Source organism: Pipistrellus hanaki (assembly GCF_964339955.1).
Source record: "Pipistrellus hanaki genome assembly, chromosome: 2".
In the NCBI taxonomy this organism is placed as follows: Eukaryota; Metazoa; Chordata; class Mammalia; order Chiroptera; family Vespertilionidae; genus Pipistrellus; species Pipistrellus hanaki.
In genome coordinates, this window is record NC_140504.1 from 183,314,833 (window position 1) to 183,330,252 (window position 15,420).

General features: G+C 35.6%; 1 protein-coding gene across 22 annotated transcripts in view; it reads right to left on the minus strand.

Annotated features, from left to right (window-relative positions):
* EPB41 (erythrocyte membrane protein band 4.1) overlaps positions 1–15,420 on the minus strand; it is a 156,845-nt gene that overhangs the window by 33,187 nt on the left and 108,238 nt on the right. For 5 of the 22 annotated variants that reach the window (XM_084874845.1, XM_084874855.1, XM_084874854.1 and 2 more), the window contains exons 13-16: positions 13,066–13,122; positions 11,602–11,664; positions 6,389–6,565; positions 4,537–4,587 (exon numbers count right to left, since the gene is read on the minus strand). In XM_084874845.1, coding sequence (XP_084730971.1) covers positions 4,537–4,587; positions 6,389–6,565; positions 11,602–11,664; positions 13,066–13,122 — 348 coding nt within the window. Of the gene's footprint in view, positions 1–4,013; positions 4,158–4,536; positions 4,588–6,388; positions 6,566–11,601; positions 11,665–12,865; positions 12,908–13,065; positions 13,123–15,420 lie in introns of those variants that run through there. The other 17 variants (XM_084874844.1, XM_084874837.1, XM_084874851.1 and 14 more) reach the window with 9 other exon arrangements.

Consider the following 15,420-nt stretch of genomic DNA (forward strand, 5'->3'; position numbering starts at 1 on the left):
CTCAGTTACTCTAGAAATAAATAACAAAACCAAGGCAAACACTCAAGACTTTTTACTGCTCTGTATTAATAACTTTAGTCCAAATTATTTTTTATTTATCAACCTGCCATTAAGAAATTGAACCAGCCAGGCTGGTGTGGTTCAGTGGTTGAGTGTCAATCTATTAACCAGGAGGTCACAGTTTGATTCCCGGTCAGGGCACATGCCAGGGTTGTGGGCTCAATCCCCAGTAGGGGGAGTAAGAGGCAGCCAACCAATGATTCTCATCATTAATGTTTCTCTCTCTCTAACCCTCTCCTTTCCTCTCTGAAATAAATAAATAAATAAATACATACATACATACATACATACATAAATAAACAAACTAGTAAACAGAAACAGAACCTGGCTAAAACCAATACAGTTATTTGGACCTGTCTCTGGTTCTGAGAATGGAATGAGGTATGAGAAGGAAACCAAAACTATATTTACAGATTTAAGTTAACAAAATCAGCAGCATTAATTTTAGGTAATACAAAGCCATAATGTCCAATGTGTTCCCTCTGATAATTGTGTTGGGTATAATTTTTGAGCCAACTTAGTCCATTACAAATAAAGGTTTAGCCCTTCTCCTCCATCAGTAAGGACCTGTGAGGACTCCCATTGCACTTAATAAAACTGAAAAGTATTACTGGATTACACTAGACTTTTAATGAATTTGGAATAACTCTAATACAAAGGGGAAAATTTCAAGGTGAAGTTTACAATAATAATAAAAAGCTGTGTGTAGAAATGAAAACTAGAACTATAATCTGAACAGTTATAAAAGTATCAATAAAATTCTAAGATTATTTCCTTTCTAGTTCCTTGAAAAAATAATTTAAACCAATGCTTTAGTTTTATTTATTTTATAAGGAAAGCTCTTATACCTCTGTTTCACAGATAAAGGGGAGTATTTATGATGATCACCTTCTAAGTTAGAGAATAGCAATATTTCAGGTTGACTTAACTTTTTTTTTCTTTTTATGAATGAATCAATAAATATGCTTATTTATAAAATATTTGTTGTAAACAGACATAGCCGCTGACATAAAAATACACACTTAAACCAGATTTTTAAATTTAACCTGCTCGCCGAAACCGGTTTGGCTCAGTGATAGAGCGTCGGTCTGCGGACTGAAAGGTCCTGGGTTCAATTCCGGTCAAGGGCATGTACCTTGGTTGCGGGCACATCCCTGGTAGGGGGTGTGCAAGAGGCAGCTGGTCGATGTTTCTCTCTCATCGACGTTTCTAGCTCTCTATCTCTCTCCCTTCCTCTCTGTAGAAACTCAATTAAAAAAATATATATTTTAAAAATAAATAAAAATAAATTTAACCTGCTCCTTGCTTCTTTTTCCTTTGTGTGTGTGTGTGTGTGTGTGTGTGTGTGTGTGGTTTTTTTTTGTTTTTGTTTTTGTTTTTCTGGAAAGCCTATAATGATAGAGCAGCCGTTTTCAGGAATACCAGAAAATTATTTCTGCATGTCTACAGAGACAATAAAATAATAGTGATGAATGCTTAAGGACAAAAGATTCTCGGTTTTACTGCTTTGTTTTGTTTTGTTTTGTTTTGTTTTTGCTCTAAGAAGCCATCATCTTAAAAACAGAGTCTTGTTTAGCGGTCTCACCACCTGAAAAGCATTAAAGAGTAAAACAAAGTGCAATAATCTCATTTGATGACTCTATGAACTCAAACTTACAAATATTTGAGACAACATTAACCAAATCACCCATTTCTGTACATTCAAGTGCTATAAAAAGCAAGCTACATGCAAGACTTCATTAGTAAAGATAGAAAGTAACAGGTTAGACGTGCGAGTTATGTTGTGAAGAGAGAGCACACTCATATTTACTTCAGAAAAGACTTAAAAATCATCATGCAAACAGAGGACACACTTGTCATGAAATAATTTTATAGTTTACAAGGTAATCAATTCAAAAAATTGATTTCAACACAAACGTAAGAACAAACATGTTTAAAGTGTGCCAAGAAAACAAAATATATCAATGTATATTTTAAGCTTACCACATGACTAAGTTATGCTTCCAGCAATATAATTACTTAAGTCATAAAGACGAACACAGTATTTTAATTCAGAAGACTATGTTTATGTACAGATCTTGAATAAATCTGTATTACAGGACTTCTAAAGATGGGTAGAGTAGTGTGGGAAATTCAGTCCTGGCTGGAGGCTAAGGGATACCAGCACCATTTTCCTTAAACCGTCAACATTTATTTTGTGAAAAAATGGCATTTAACCTTTGCAGAACTCTTCTCTACACCAGACAGAATGAAGTTGTTTGTCCCTGTACATCTCAGAAACACACATTAGGAAGGCCACAGAAGTCAAAAGCCCTTTTCAAAAAAGGGCCTTTGTATATACTAGTTTGATATACCAAGAAAAGGAGTGGTTTTGGATTCATAGATTAAAATGTGTCATTTTAAGGCTTTTGAAAGGTTAGCAAGTTGAATTTTTTCTTAAACTACAGAGCCTGTGCCACACAAATGACTATGAAAGATTAGGAAAATATTCCACTGAATGGTTCTACAGAGTATCTTGTTTTGTGTGAAACATTGGAGAGGAGGACATAGCAACAATAAGTAATAAAAACATGCAGGATAAAAGAGCAAAAGCTTTTGGAGAAAGTACCAACCTGCCATATGCTTAAATCTGATTAGTCTAAACTTGTTCACTTCAGTGAAGAAAGCTGACTTGGGCAATCCATTCCTACTCCTTTGTACCCATAATGCATAGTCTACAAAGAGTAACATTTTATCGACAGAAAAATGATCACAAAAGCTATCAAGGACAGTGAGCTATCAAGATCAGAGGGCATCATACAGTAGAAGCCAAAAGTTCGACAGTTTTAGTCTTGACATTTCAGATGAGCACCCTGTTTTCCAATCACAGAAAGACCAACCACCAAACCGCCAATGCAAGAACCACGAGAAAAGACATCATGAAAGGAAAACGAGGAGAGGGAAAAGTAGTAAGGTAGAGGTGGCACTTTTTGAAAGACTTGTGATCCTCAGGGATTGGAATAGAAACCTTGGGAAGAACTTCTTCATTTTCTTGCTGGGGCAAAGCTCTTTCAGTAGATCTCTCTTGCCTTTTAATTTTCTCTTCACCCTGTACTAACAGAGCACGTTCCTGTGTCTGCTTTCGCGGTAGAAGATCAAGAAAGACAGAGAAAGATGAACAAAATGACAGATGAAAAATGCTTAAAAATGATACTTGGGGATGTGCAAAGGATTTGGGAAGATCTTTTGGACACTCTATTTTACTTTGGCAACTTATCCTGGCAAAGTTTTTATAGCACAATACTCAAAAATAACTTTTTTGAACACTAGAAGTCCTGACAATTCAAGGAATCACTGGACTTCCTTAGCATTTATTCCTCCTTTGAGGATATTCACATAAGAATTTTGGGTCACTTTTCATTGTTTTGGTGCTGTCAATTTTTCTTAGGTCAATTGGGCAAAACCAATAATGAAGCATTCTTCTTGCCATCAGAAAAGTTACCTTTATTACAAATAGAATGGCAGAATATAAAGTTATCCTCATATTTCCTCATATAGATTTTAAAAACAAACAGTTCATCCAATATGGCAATTAGCTTTTGCTCAAGGGAATAAAAACCTTAATCCTATATATTTTAAAGATTGCAAAGAAAAAAAGTATAAAATTTTATATGTGCCTCCAAGGTCTACCAAAAAACAAAACAAAACAAAAAAACAACCCCACAAAAAAAAAAAAAACAAAACCCAAACCCCCAAAATTTTAACAATTATAAACTACCTTCCCCTCTCTCTTAAAATTATGATTAAAAATAAATAATAATGACCACCACGAAGGTTTAGACATCACATTAGGCAAATACTTTTGATACTTTTAAGGAAAGTTTGTTTGTTTGTTTTTTACAATTGTCCAATTGTTAAGTTTTTCTCAAACACCCCCACCCCACTGCCCAGATCTCTGTACTCTGCCATCCAGTCAAAATAGATGTTCTCTATGAAAGGAAGAACTTGGCTCTAAGTTCTCTCAGTTGAGCCAGCCTCCTCGGATCAGTTTGGAAGGGCGACACTGGTTCTTTGCACACCCCTAAGCGATACGTATCAGGGAGAAAGTAGCTGGGGGACTGGTCAGCAAAAGAAGAAAAAAGGAAAAGAAAGGATGCAAAATTATAATAATGATTTTTAACAGAAAACAAAGGGAGAAGAAAGACAACATAAAAAGAATAGGGTACAATTAAATTCATTTTCTCTCTGAATACATATTTACATCTGCATGCAGCTTTTCAACAGCCATGCGCCAACATAAGCAATTTGAAAGCTGCAAAAGGTGCAGCAGTGGAAGTGTTATGTGTTAGGTCAAAAGGTGGTGGGTGTGAATTTACTAGTATAGCCAAAAGAAAAAAAAATTACTCAGCAGCTGCTGTTCAGTTCTGGGGCATTATCTGCTTAGTGCCATGACAAGAGCAAATTGTGATTGAGAAGCACGAGTAACAGCAGCTTTACCTCTGGCCCACCAACCTTTCTTTCCGAGGGAAGGATAGAGGTTTTCTTCACCTGGTCATACACAAATTATAAAAATTCAGTTGCTTTGCAATGCAACAACAATGCTGTCAAAGGTGGAAGAGGTATCCCCAGAGAACAGAAATATTGTCCTAATTATTATAGAAAAGGTAAGATATGCCAGAAAATGGAGTCATCCTATATAAAAGGTTATCACAGTACAGTTCTTATTTATTCCATTATTCGTTTAGATGGATAATATATACAAACATAGAGCTAAAGTTTCACAACTATCCCCAATTATGTAATTTAATTTATAAAGAGTTACTTCTTTAAAGTCTACAGAATGACATAGCCATTCCCCAAACCAGTCCTGAGATGGTTTCTGAAGGGCTTCTATTAAGGTATAAGATACTTTCTGGAAATGGAGACTGATTCAAATTTACCAAACCTCATCCAAGAGAATATGGTTTACTTTTTCCAAAGTAGTTGAGCATCTTTTATTATTTGCACAAAGTCAAAAAGAAAACTTCTAGAAAATATGCAGTTACCAGGCAAGATAGAAAAGCATCTTGTCCACGAGAAAAAAGTCAGTTCAGAGGACATTTGCTAGATTTAGAATACCAAACTATGTCCATGTATATCAGGGCATGGAGGCCAAGAAGACAGTGAATAGGAACTGCATCCTACATCCTGGTAACTCTACTAAGCTGCCCATGTTCAGGATTTCTCCACCCTTACTCAGTGAAACTGGTTTGACTCCATTTAGAAAAATCACTAGCCAATTTTAATCACATTTTGAGAAATATAGAAAGTATCCTTTGTAAACCAACTTTTACTATCTTCTCCAGTTCCAGAAACTAAGTAAGTTGGACAGTTTATCCTAAATTCTGAATATAAAAGAATTTTTTAAAAATTATTAAAATATTACTTTACCTTTTTTTCTTTTCATTTTTTATTAAGGTGTTATATGTGTACATATCTTACCACTTTACCTTTCTTAACTAGAATTGCTATTGCTTTGGGGGAAGGGGTGGAAACAAGCGTGTAATTTAAAAATCATTACAGTCACTCAGCAAGTCATTGTGACTATTTTATAAATAGTAGCCCCGCAGGCTAAAGATTAAGTAAAGAATTTTTGAATATTCTCAAGGTAACTTTTAGACATTTTCATTACACAGATTCATTTATTTGGGTCTAGAATTTCTACAATAGGAATGACAACAATAACAGAAAAAGAATAGCTCCTAGAAAATATCTCTGGTTCTTCTAATTGTGACTATGTTATAAAGCAGTGTATTAAAAGTTTGATGTTTCTCATAAAAATAAAATAAATCATCAACAGTTTTTCTAAAATCGAAATACAATCATTTGATACTTGGTATTCTGCATTCGCTGGCTTAGGGGCCTCCTAGGTTTATTATATAATTGTGGCCAACCATTCCAGACATTTCTAAGTTATTCAAATGTTCAAATAAAGTTTTTAAAGAATGCTTATTCCTTTCTAAATTTGACCTTCCTAAATTTAGTGTACTCTCTAGTCCCTGAAGGCACAGTTTGAACATAAAGTTCCATTGGCTTATGGTCAATTTGTAAACACATATGCAACTACAGAGAGAGTTCTCAGACCCTAATCATCTACTGGTAGCTCTAAGTGGCTCCCTTAATTAGACTGGGTAGTCCAAATTACTTAAAAATTAACAAGTGTTTGATTATGAATGACTTAAAAGCTGTAATGAACTTGTGAGATACCAAAGCTAAACTTCAGCTCTAAACTTTCTCTCAGTTACAGAATATGAATATAAAAAATTATTTCACTAATTCTCATAATTGGTCACATGAATAAAGTACTCACTCCTTCTCCTGTCGGGATTTGGCCATTGATGTTAAGTGTTCGGAACGGGGAGTGAGTGGATAAGCGTTTATCCCACTCACTAGGCCGTGGTTCAGGTACAGATTCCATGAAGTTCTTTTTCAGTTCACTGATGCTGGCATGATGTTTTTTTATCTCTTCTTGACTTTTGTCTAAATCCTATAGTTGGAAGGGCAAAGATGCAAAACAATAAGTACTCAGAGAAAAAAAAACATACAAGGGAAGCCCATCACAGCGTATGGGCACTGGTAGAAAACACACCACACCCAGGGATAGATATAACTAACCCATAAATTGCATTCAAATTGTAAATATACAACACGGCATAATTGCTTGCCTTTTCTTTTTTCCCCCCAACAAGGTGCTTTTCTTGGAAGCAGTGAAGCATCAAAACCCCATAGCTCTTAGCGGTTATATGAGCCATTAGAAACTCAATTTTACAACTCTCTTCCAATTATGACACAGTGCTAGATCTCCAACTCCTCATCCCAAGAAGGTAACCCCACAACTCAATTAGCCTCAGCTTGATATAAACTGATTTAGGCTCAGCTCAGGCAGGATGGAGATAGCAATAGACAAGGAGAAACTGTTCAGTGAAGGACATGGTGAAAGATTCAGTTTCCATCGCTGGCTGCCTTGCATTGGTGAGTTGCAACTGTATAATATTCTCTATTTTTACCTAGAGGTAGTTTTGCTTCCCTATTATTTAGTGGCTGTTGTTGGTTTTTAGTTAACAAGAATAGTCCATTCTTGATATAAGAATTTATTACTAATATATAAATGTTGATTCTCTATGTTATACACCTGAAACTAATATAATATTGTATATCAACTATAATTAAAAGAAAAAGACTATCCCTCTGTGAGAAAGTGATTGGCTCTAAGATTTAAAAAAAAAAAAAAGTTACTGAAATTCCAGGCTCAAGCCTCCAGAGCAAGTGGTTACTATCTCTGACTATTTACTCAGGGGTATATGTCACATAATGGCTTTTTTTCTTTGCCAGTACTATTCATACAAACTCAAAGGCCTCTGCTTTTCAGCCTCTAACAGCTTCACTTCATCCTTAGTACAGTGGTCAGCAAACTGCGGCTCACGAGCCACATGCAGCTCTCTGGCCCCTTGAGTGTGGCTCTTCCATGAAATACTACGTGCGGGCGCGCGCGAACAGTGCGATTAAAACGTCGTGGCCATGCGCAGCAGTTGGTTTTTGGCCTGGGCGAGTCTATTTTGAAGAAGTGGTTCTAACGCGGAGCCACACTCAAGGGGCCAAAGAGCTGCATGTGGCTCGTGAGCCGCAGTTGGCTGACCGCTGCCTTAGTACAATTAAAAGTAGGGGCCTTGCCGAAACCGGTTTGGCTCAGTGGATAGAGCGTCGGCCTGCGGACTGAAACGTCCTGGGTTCGATTCCGGTCAAGGGCATGTACCTTGGTTGCAGGCACATCCCCAGCAGAGGGTGTGCAAGAGGCAGCTGATCGATGATTTATCGATGTTTCTAACTCTCTATCCCTCTCACTTCCTCTCAGTAAAAAAATCAATAAAATATATATTTTTAAAAATAGTGGCCTTCTTATACTACACATCAATAAATTGGGAGTGATTTAACAAGAGTTCATAAAATAATTTATATACTTCCTTGGCTATTTAAAATACCTCAGCTGTCCCAACAGATACATATACTGGACAACTAGGGGTAGGCACTTAGAAGGCATATTCCAGTGAGAAATTATCAAAACTAAGGTTAGTAAAGCTTGTAATAATGAGATTTAGGTTTATGTAATGGGAGGTATATAACAACTTTCAAAAGGGAGATTTGGATAGAAATAACCTGAGAAATTACAACTTCCATACAAAAACTCAAATGTTCTTTGTCCAAATTACTTCTCTGAAAAAACTCAAAAGATTTATACTTGAGATCAAAATATGTGGGAGCCCGTCACTTGATGACTGCTGAAAGTTCTGTGTTTGTTATATATAATATCAAGGCAGCTCTGTATCCAAGAAAAGCATAACACTAAATATATCTCCTAATACGCTATGTGAATTTTGGGATTTTTTTTTTTTTTACTCTTGTGGGGAACAGCCTCATTTGGAAAAAAAATTGGAACTCATTGAAATAGAAATTTGTTTTAAAAGTTTTTTTTCTGCAGCAATTTAGGCTTCAACTAAATTAGATATTTTTCAAATGCAACGTCAAAGGGAAAATAACAAAAATAGCTTAGGAAAAAAGAATCAGATTCTGGAGATATTCATTCAGAGAGTTCAGTTAGTAGTCTATGCTCTTTATTTTTGCAAGAATGAACCATGTATATTTGATTTGAGGTCATTCAAAGAGAAAACTAACCCCAAAAGGGCAATCCTGTAGCTCCCCCATAAGAGTACCTCTTGCTTTCTGGGATGAAGTGTCAGTACAGCTCATGAACATGGGCTGCACTATGGGGAAACAACAGTTTGCACTTTTGTTCTATGTGAGAGCAAGAAAAACATGTTTACTAGCTAAAGAAAAGGCATGAACAAGCTCAGTCAAAGACTCTGTAGTAGGCTGAGTATCTGAGACCCACCAGTCATGTAAGGACCTGTGACCCAGCTGCCGACTGGAAATTAAATCTGCTTGGGCCAAGAACAACTTAACATTTTGGAGAGAGTTAAAAGAATGAATGGAGCAAAATATAAATGAGCAAGATACGCTAAGGTAAAACCATGACTCTCTAGGTTTTAACACATGAGATTGTTACTCTTCTTGCCTAGCTTTTCTCTGGCTTGGAACCTGAGAAAATAAATGTTTCAATAACATCAGTAGCTTCTGAGGGAGCTTTCTCCATCCTTCTTAGCTTGCTCTGTTGGAAGCCTGTAGGGGCACAGAGTAAAATTAAGAGCTCAAAGGGACTTGCTCCAAATAGAATTTGTCACGGACACTTGCTTCAGGTTCCCTCTGGGAGATGGAGGAGGAGGAGGTGGTACATCTAAAAATTAACCCGACCTTATTTGTGCCAGAACAAAGCATTAGTGGGGGTGGGGTAGGAGTAGAGGGAGGAGGGATGCTTAAAAAAAAAACACCAAACTGCTAGAGTGACAGATAACTTGAGAGAATTTCCTTAGAAGAAGAAAAAAAAACCACCCAAACTTTTACAATAACTAGAGAGTGATGGTTAGCCAAATTACTTCAGCCGTTTTCAGGTTAGACACTTTTTGATGCCTATCATATTTTAATTTTAGCAGCAATCAAACCAAACATTTTATTAAATATAAAATATTCTCAAAAGGTAGTTAGTAGTTTTAATTTTCAAACACACACTTATTAGAAATCCCCTCTCATGGCTGTCAATGAAATGCTGGGGAAAAACACACCACACACAGGGACTTTATGAGTCTCAGAAGCCATAACACACCTCATGAAACAAATGACAAATATATGATTGGTACTGCAGGTTCCAGTTAAGAGGAAGCCAAGAAATCGGCATGTTTGGAATTAGGAGACGTTCTATTGCTGAGTTCAAGGAGATCAACTGATATTAGTTATTTTTCCTAATCTCAGAAGAGGAACCATTCAGGTCTAGTTTCAGTTATGGGCTAAAGCAAAGAGATCTAGTTGCCATGCTTGAAATATCCTAGGGTCTAGCCTTGGAAAACCTCATGCTACATGAGGTAAATGTATGTAGAGCACTTGATATTGTGCCCACTACATAGTACATGATCAATGAAGGCTGGCCATAACTTGTGCTACTTTCATTAAACTACCTTATACTTAGCAGACACTCAAAATTTAAGTTTTGACAAAGAATAAGATGAGCTTAATTATTAGAGACCATTAAATCAGGAGTCTATCCTAAAAAGTTTCTTTAATCTTTCAGATTAATTATTGACCACATTTAATATATGTTCATCTTTCAGGTCTCAGCTAAAATGTTCTCTTCAGAGAGAGAACTTTCCTATCCATCTTATTCACAGTAGATCCTTTTATTAGCACAGATATGGTTTATTTCCTTCGTTTTAATAACAATGTGTAACCATTTTATTACTATTTGTTTACTTATTTTTTTCTCTGCTCTCCACTTCCTCATCCTGTAAGCTTTCTGAAGGCTGAAACCATGTTCATCATCTTCCTGTATATTTATATTTCCTTTACAGCTAAGTTAAATCCCTGATATCAGAGTTGGTGGTTGTTTCTTTTCACCCTGTTAAGTTGTAAAATAATTTGGTCATCAACTTTTATATAAGTTTTATTTTTATTTTTTTATTTTTCCCCCCTCCCTACATGAGTTTTTTGATGTGTAAACTAACATAGCCTCAGTTTTTTCTCCACACAGAATAATTAATTTCCTTAATTTTTTATCAGAGTTCCCCAAATCTTATAATTAACTTTGTATCCTTATCCAATATGGAGCCCAAAACTAGATGAAGTATGCAACATAACTCTGATAAAATTCTCACCAATGTTGACTGTATTGGGAAAATGACCTTACCATTGCTATAGTCGACGGTATGTTGCTATTTCTTAGTAGGGGGAAAAGTAGTGTAATCGAGTTAGACAGGCCCTACCTCAAACCCTAGCTTTACCAATTTACCAGTTCTATGACTATAGGGAAATTACTTAATTTCTCTAAGCCTCAATGTTCTCATCTTTAAAATACAAATCTCATACCCACATAACTGTTTTTATGATTAAACCATCTTAGGTCATACTAACTACTCATTAAATTCTAGACTCCCTTCTTTCTTTTCCGTGTCTTATTTTTCTTTCCCTCTGACTGTCCTTCCATAATTTTCTGGTATCTCCAAAATTTTAAGCCCGTTCTAAATTGTGGTCATTTCTCTTACTTTCCCAAACTCATTTCAGAACATAAAAAAAATGATGCTTGGGACATGTAGTAGTTTTATACTCTTCGAAAATTCAATGAATTTTTTTTAACAGAGATGCAGAATTTTCTAAAAGTGGGTAAAACAATGGAACCACAAGAGGCAAAGGAAGTCCCAATCATATATTTTTTAGATAAGCATGAGAGATGGAAACTAAAAAGAATCAGGTGAGACGGTTACATATCTTCGTGTTTACCAACATGCAAAAGCATTTTAAACCTAAAGTTCTCCCATGCAATGGCATGCAAAACCAAACGCAGCACAGAAAGAAGAAAGGGGCATCAGCAAAGAATGCAGGTTACAGGCAACCAAATGAAATAAGCTTCAAGTTCATACAAACCTCCAACATTAAATTGCTATGTCTGATATAAATGTTTTCACCATCTAGTCTCTCTCTCTTTTTCTGTGAAAATGAAAGAGGGGGAAAACAGAAAAGCATAAAAAATTAAAACATTGTTCTTGCGGGGGAAAAACTGCAAATTGGCAAACCAAAAATTGTTTAAAATTATATGTCCACAGCGCAGCAAAGCCAACATGAAATGGTCACAGAACCACAAGGACACACAGAGAACACCATTACCACTGGGAAATGGATGACCTTGTTCATGAACGATGGAAGAATGTAATGATGTTATTTAAACAGACAGTGCTCCTGGCTTCATTGGCTTCTTATATTATAAGATGTTTTAGGTTCATTTTTGAAATTGAGTTGTTTGAGGGGTTATCTTAACACATGATTTTAAGAAGCTTTAAAACTCCATGTTCCTTCCTGTATCTCTGGAGTAGATAAATACTTTAAAACATTATTTAGCCCTAGCCTATTTGGCTCAATGGATGGAGTACTGGCCTGTGGACTGAAGGGTCCCAGGTTCGATTCCGGCCAAGGGCATATGCCTGGGTTGCGGACTTGACCCCCAATAGGGGGTGTGCAGGAGGCAGCCATCAATGATTCTCTCTCATCATTGATGTTCCTATCTCTCTCTTCTTCACCTTTCCTCTCTGAAATCAATAAAGAAGTATATTTTTAAAAACATTATTTAATTTTTTGATATTTCATACATAGTCATAATGCAGTATGTACATCTCTAATACTTTTCATAAGAAAGATCTATGGGCATTTTATATATGATCATTCAATATTGTAGTCAGTAGAAACTAATTCATCTCACTCTATAATTGGGAAGAAAGAGGCACTGAGCAGTCAGGCCCAGTTATTAACAGTACAGGGAAATGCTATGATGGTTTCCATAATAAATATGTATAAAATATTGTCAATGATTTTAAGAATATGGAGCCACTGTGAAATATTTTTATAAAGTATAATAAAGGATAAGTTTGGCCTTTACTAATTACTTTACTGTGTCTCAAAAGATATTTTTATACTGTAAAATTTAATGAAATTTTTAAATTATAGTATAGGATTATAATGTCTTTTGTATTGTGCGTGTGCATATATGAATATATATATACATCTATCTCTACTTGAAAGTAATTTCTGATTAAAAGAAATCAATGAAAAGAATGGATCACTGTCTTTTTAATGCACTATGAAAGTCAGCATGGGTGATGCTAATGTAGTTTTGTGAAAGTGAAAAATGGCTAACCTTCCTCATTCTTATCAGATCTTCAGTTTTTTCTGCAAGCTTCTGTTTTGCCATTATTAAAAAAAGAAATAAAAATGATAAAATATTGGCTCATTAAAGTTAGTTGGAACCTTAATTTAATTTTTTTAAGGAGGGGAGTTGGGGAGAAATAAAAGTTGAGGAGGGAGGGGGAAAGGAACAAGTGGCCTACTGGCACAAACCTGTGTTTGGTCACCATTTGAGGTGGGTACTGTGACCTCGATGTGGGTTTTTTCCCCCTACATTTGAGAAATAAAGTGGTTAAAAACATTTTAGGTTAGTTGGTTCCTATGAATAGCATTGTTTTTAAAAAAAAAAAAAAGCCACATCTGTAAGCTGGTTGTAAAATAAGCTGATATGTAATCATCATGGTGAAGCCTTTGGCGGGGAGGGAGAAGGTCATTACTCTCCAGGGCAATCTGTTAGTTCACATTTCCAAGGCTGAAGAGGTAATATGGACAGCCAAGTGACCAAAAAAGAAAATTAAGGTAATTATTTTACTGATGAACAATTTATACTTATTTATAAAAAAGTACATATTAAAAATAATTAGGCTTAAAAAAGCCATATGTTTTTTGTTTTGCTTTTTAAAGATCTAGAGGTACCTTAAATAACATTTAAAAACAAATTTACAAACAAAGATATCAATGTATGACATACATGGTAGTTAGAAACAAAAAGAAAATCTTTGCAGTTAAAGCACATATATAACACCAAGCAGGTAAATATAAGACATTTTGTTAATTGGCCAATATATTTAAGGAGACAGTTTTACTCCCGAGTTTTTAGACAACAAAACAACAAAATAAACTTAATCCAAACTGTTACTGATCCATGCACTTATTACTAAGGCTGATTTATAAATGAGCACACACAGGGCTCAGGTGCAGTATTCAACATTCTGTAATCACCTCTCTAGGCAGTTGGAGCCCATGTGTTTGATGATGGGTAAGATTCATCTTTAATACTAGGAAGAGAATAACTAAGGCCTCCTGCCTAGCTTTGAAATTCCTTTAGTAATAGTCATTTAATATACCCCAAATGGAGTAAGTATAAATAAATAAACACTAGACAGACTATTAAGAGAAAGCATAATAAAGTGAGCAATGCCTAATGCACTGGATATCTCAAAATTAGAAAACTGTTTTTATTAAGGGTTAACTCAGTCACTTTGCATCATTAAGTTCTTTAAAGAACCAAATCGATCAGAGGGTTTATTTTTAGTCACACTTGGCAGCATAACTTCAGTGTACAATGTCATTGTGCTATTTTTCTCTAGCACTGACTGAAGAACATAAGATAACACCAAACCTTGTGACTCTGTCAAATCAGAAACATATCCATAATAGCACTTTTAACTACCAAGGGTAATTAACAATTTGGGTCAGTTCTATTCTGAATCCCAGTATACTGGCTATGTGGCCATTAGCAAGTTATTTCACCTTTCTGAGTTTAAGTTTTTTTATGATAAAGTGGAAATGATGTTTTCATAGACTTGTGAATGTCTAGCAAATGGTAATTTTTAATTATTTTGTAAAGCTTCAATTACTTGTAAATGAATAATGATATTTTTGCTTTGGGTTCCTAGCAATCCAACAGCAGAAATTGAGAGCCTCTACTTCAGTCTAAGAATGGAGGCCAGGTAGCAGCAGTAGTTCTGTGTATGCCCCCACAGAGGACCTTAAAAGACAAGAGGTACACATCTGCAAAACAGATCTTGTCAAATGACTCAAGATGCCAAAGAGTTCTATCTGGCACCAAATTAGTGTTAGCTAGTGAAATTTACACTGCTACAAGACTAGTTTATTACTGTTATTGTTTTATATAAAAAATATGGCCCAAGTAAAAAAATATGACTCAAGGCAATTCCATAGTTATTTTTGAACTGCTGCAAATAAAATCAACTCAGAGTCACTCTCAATTCTGTACTATATTATAGTAATAGGTGGCTATAACAGGTAGTTTTCAGTCTAATCTCAACACAAGTATCTCAAAACAATAATATACAGAATTAATTGGCAAGAAGATCACTCTGAGGCACTTAAATGGGGACCATATACCAGAAAGCAATCTCTCTACTCTGCTGAGGTCTCAAGAGCAAAGGGAACCTTTCTTGAAGATACTTGTGTCAGCTTATAGGCAAAGGAATCTTTGTCAATCAAAAAGATTTCCTTGCCAACTCCAGTAATCCAACATTTTCCAGTTAGTATAACAGAAGTGCCAGGTAAGACATCCTAACTTTACACTGGGCAGCCTAACATGAAAAAGGCACTGTTGACATTGAACTGGATGGCTGATGTCATGCACATTTGGCTGGTACAAAAATGCAAACACCCATCAGTCAATCAAACGTTTTTTGTTTTCTCTGCGGACTCAAGTTGGTCGCAAAGGACAGTAAAAACTGCATGTGGTATTGGACAGTTTCTTTTTAATACCATCAACACAGAGCCAACTTGCCTGCTGCTCTACAGATAAACTAGATGTTGAACTGATTCCAAAAGTACAGAATTAATCCATCTGCCAAAGTGAGAGCACTT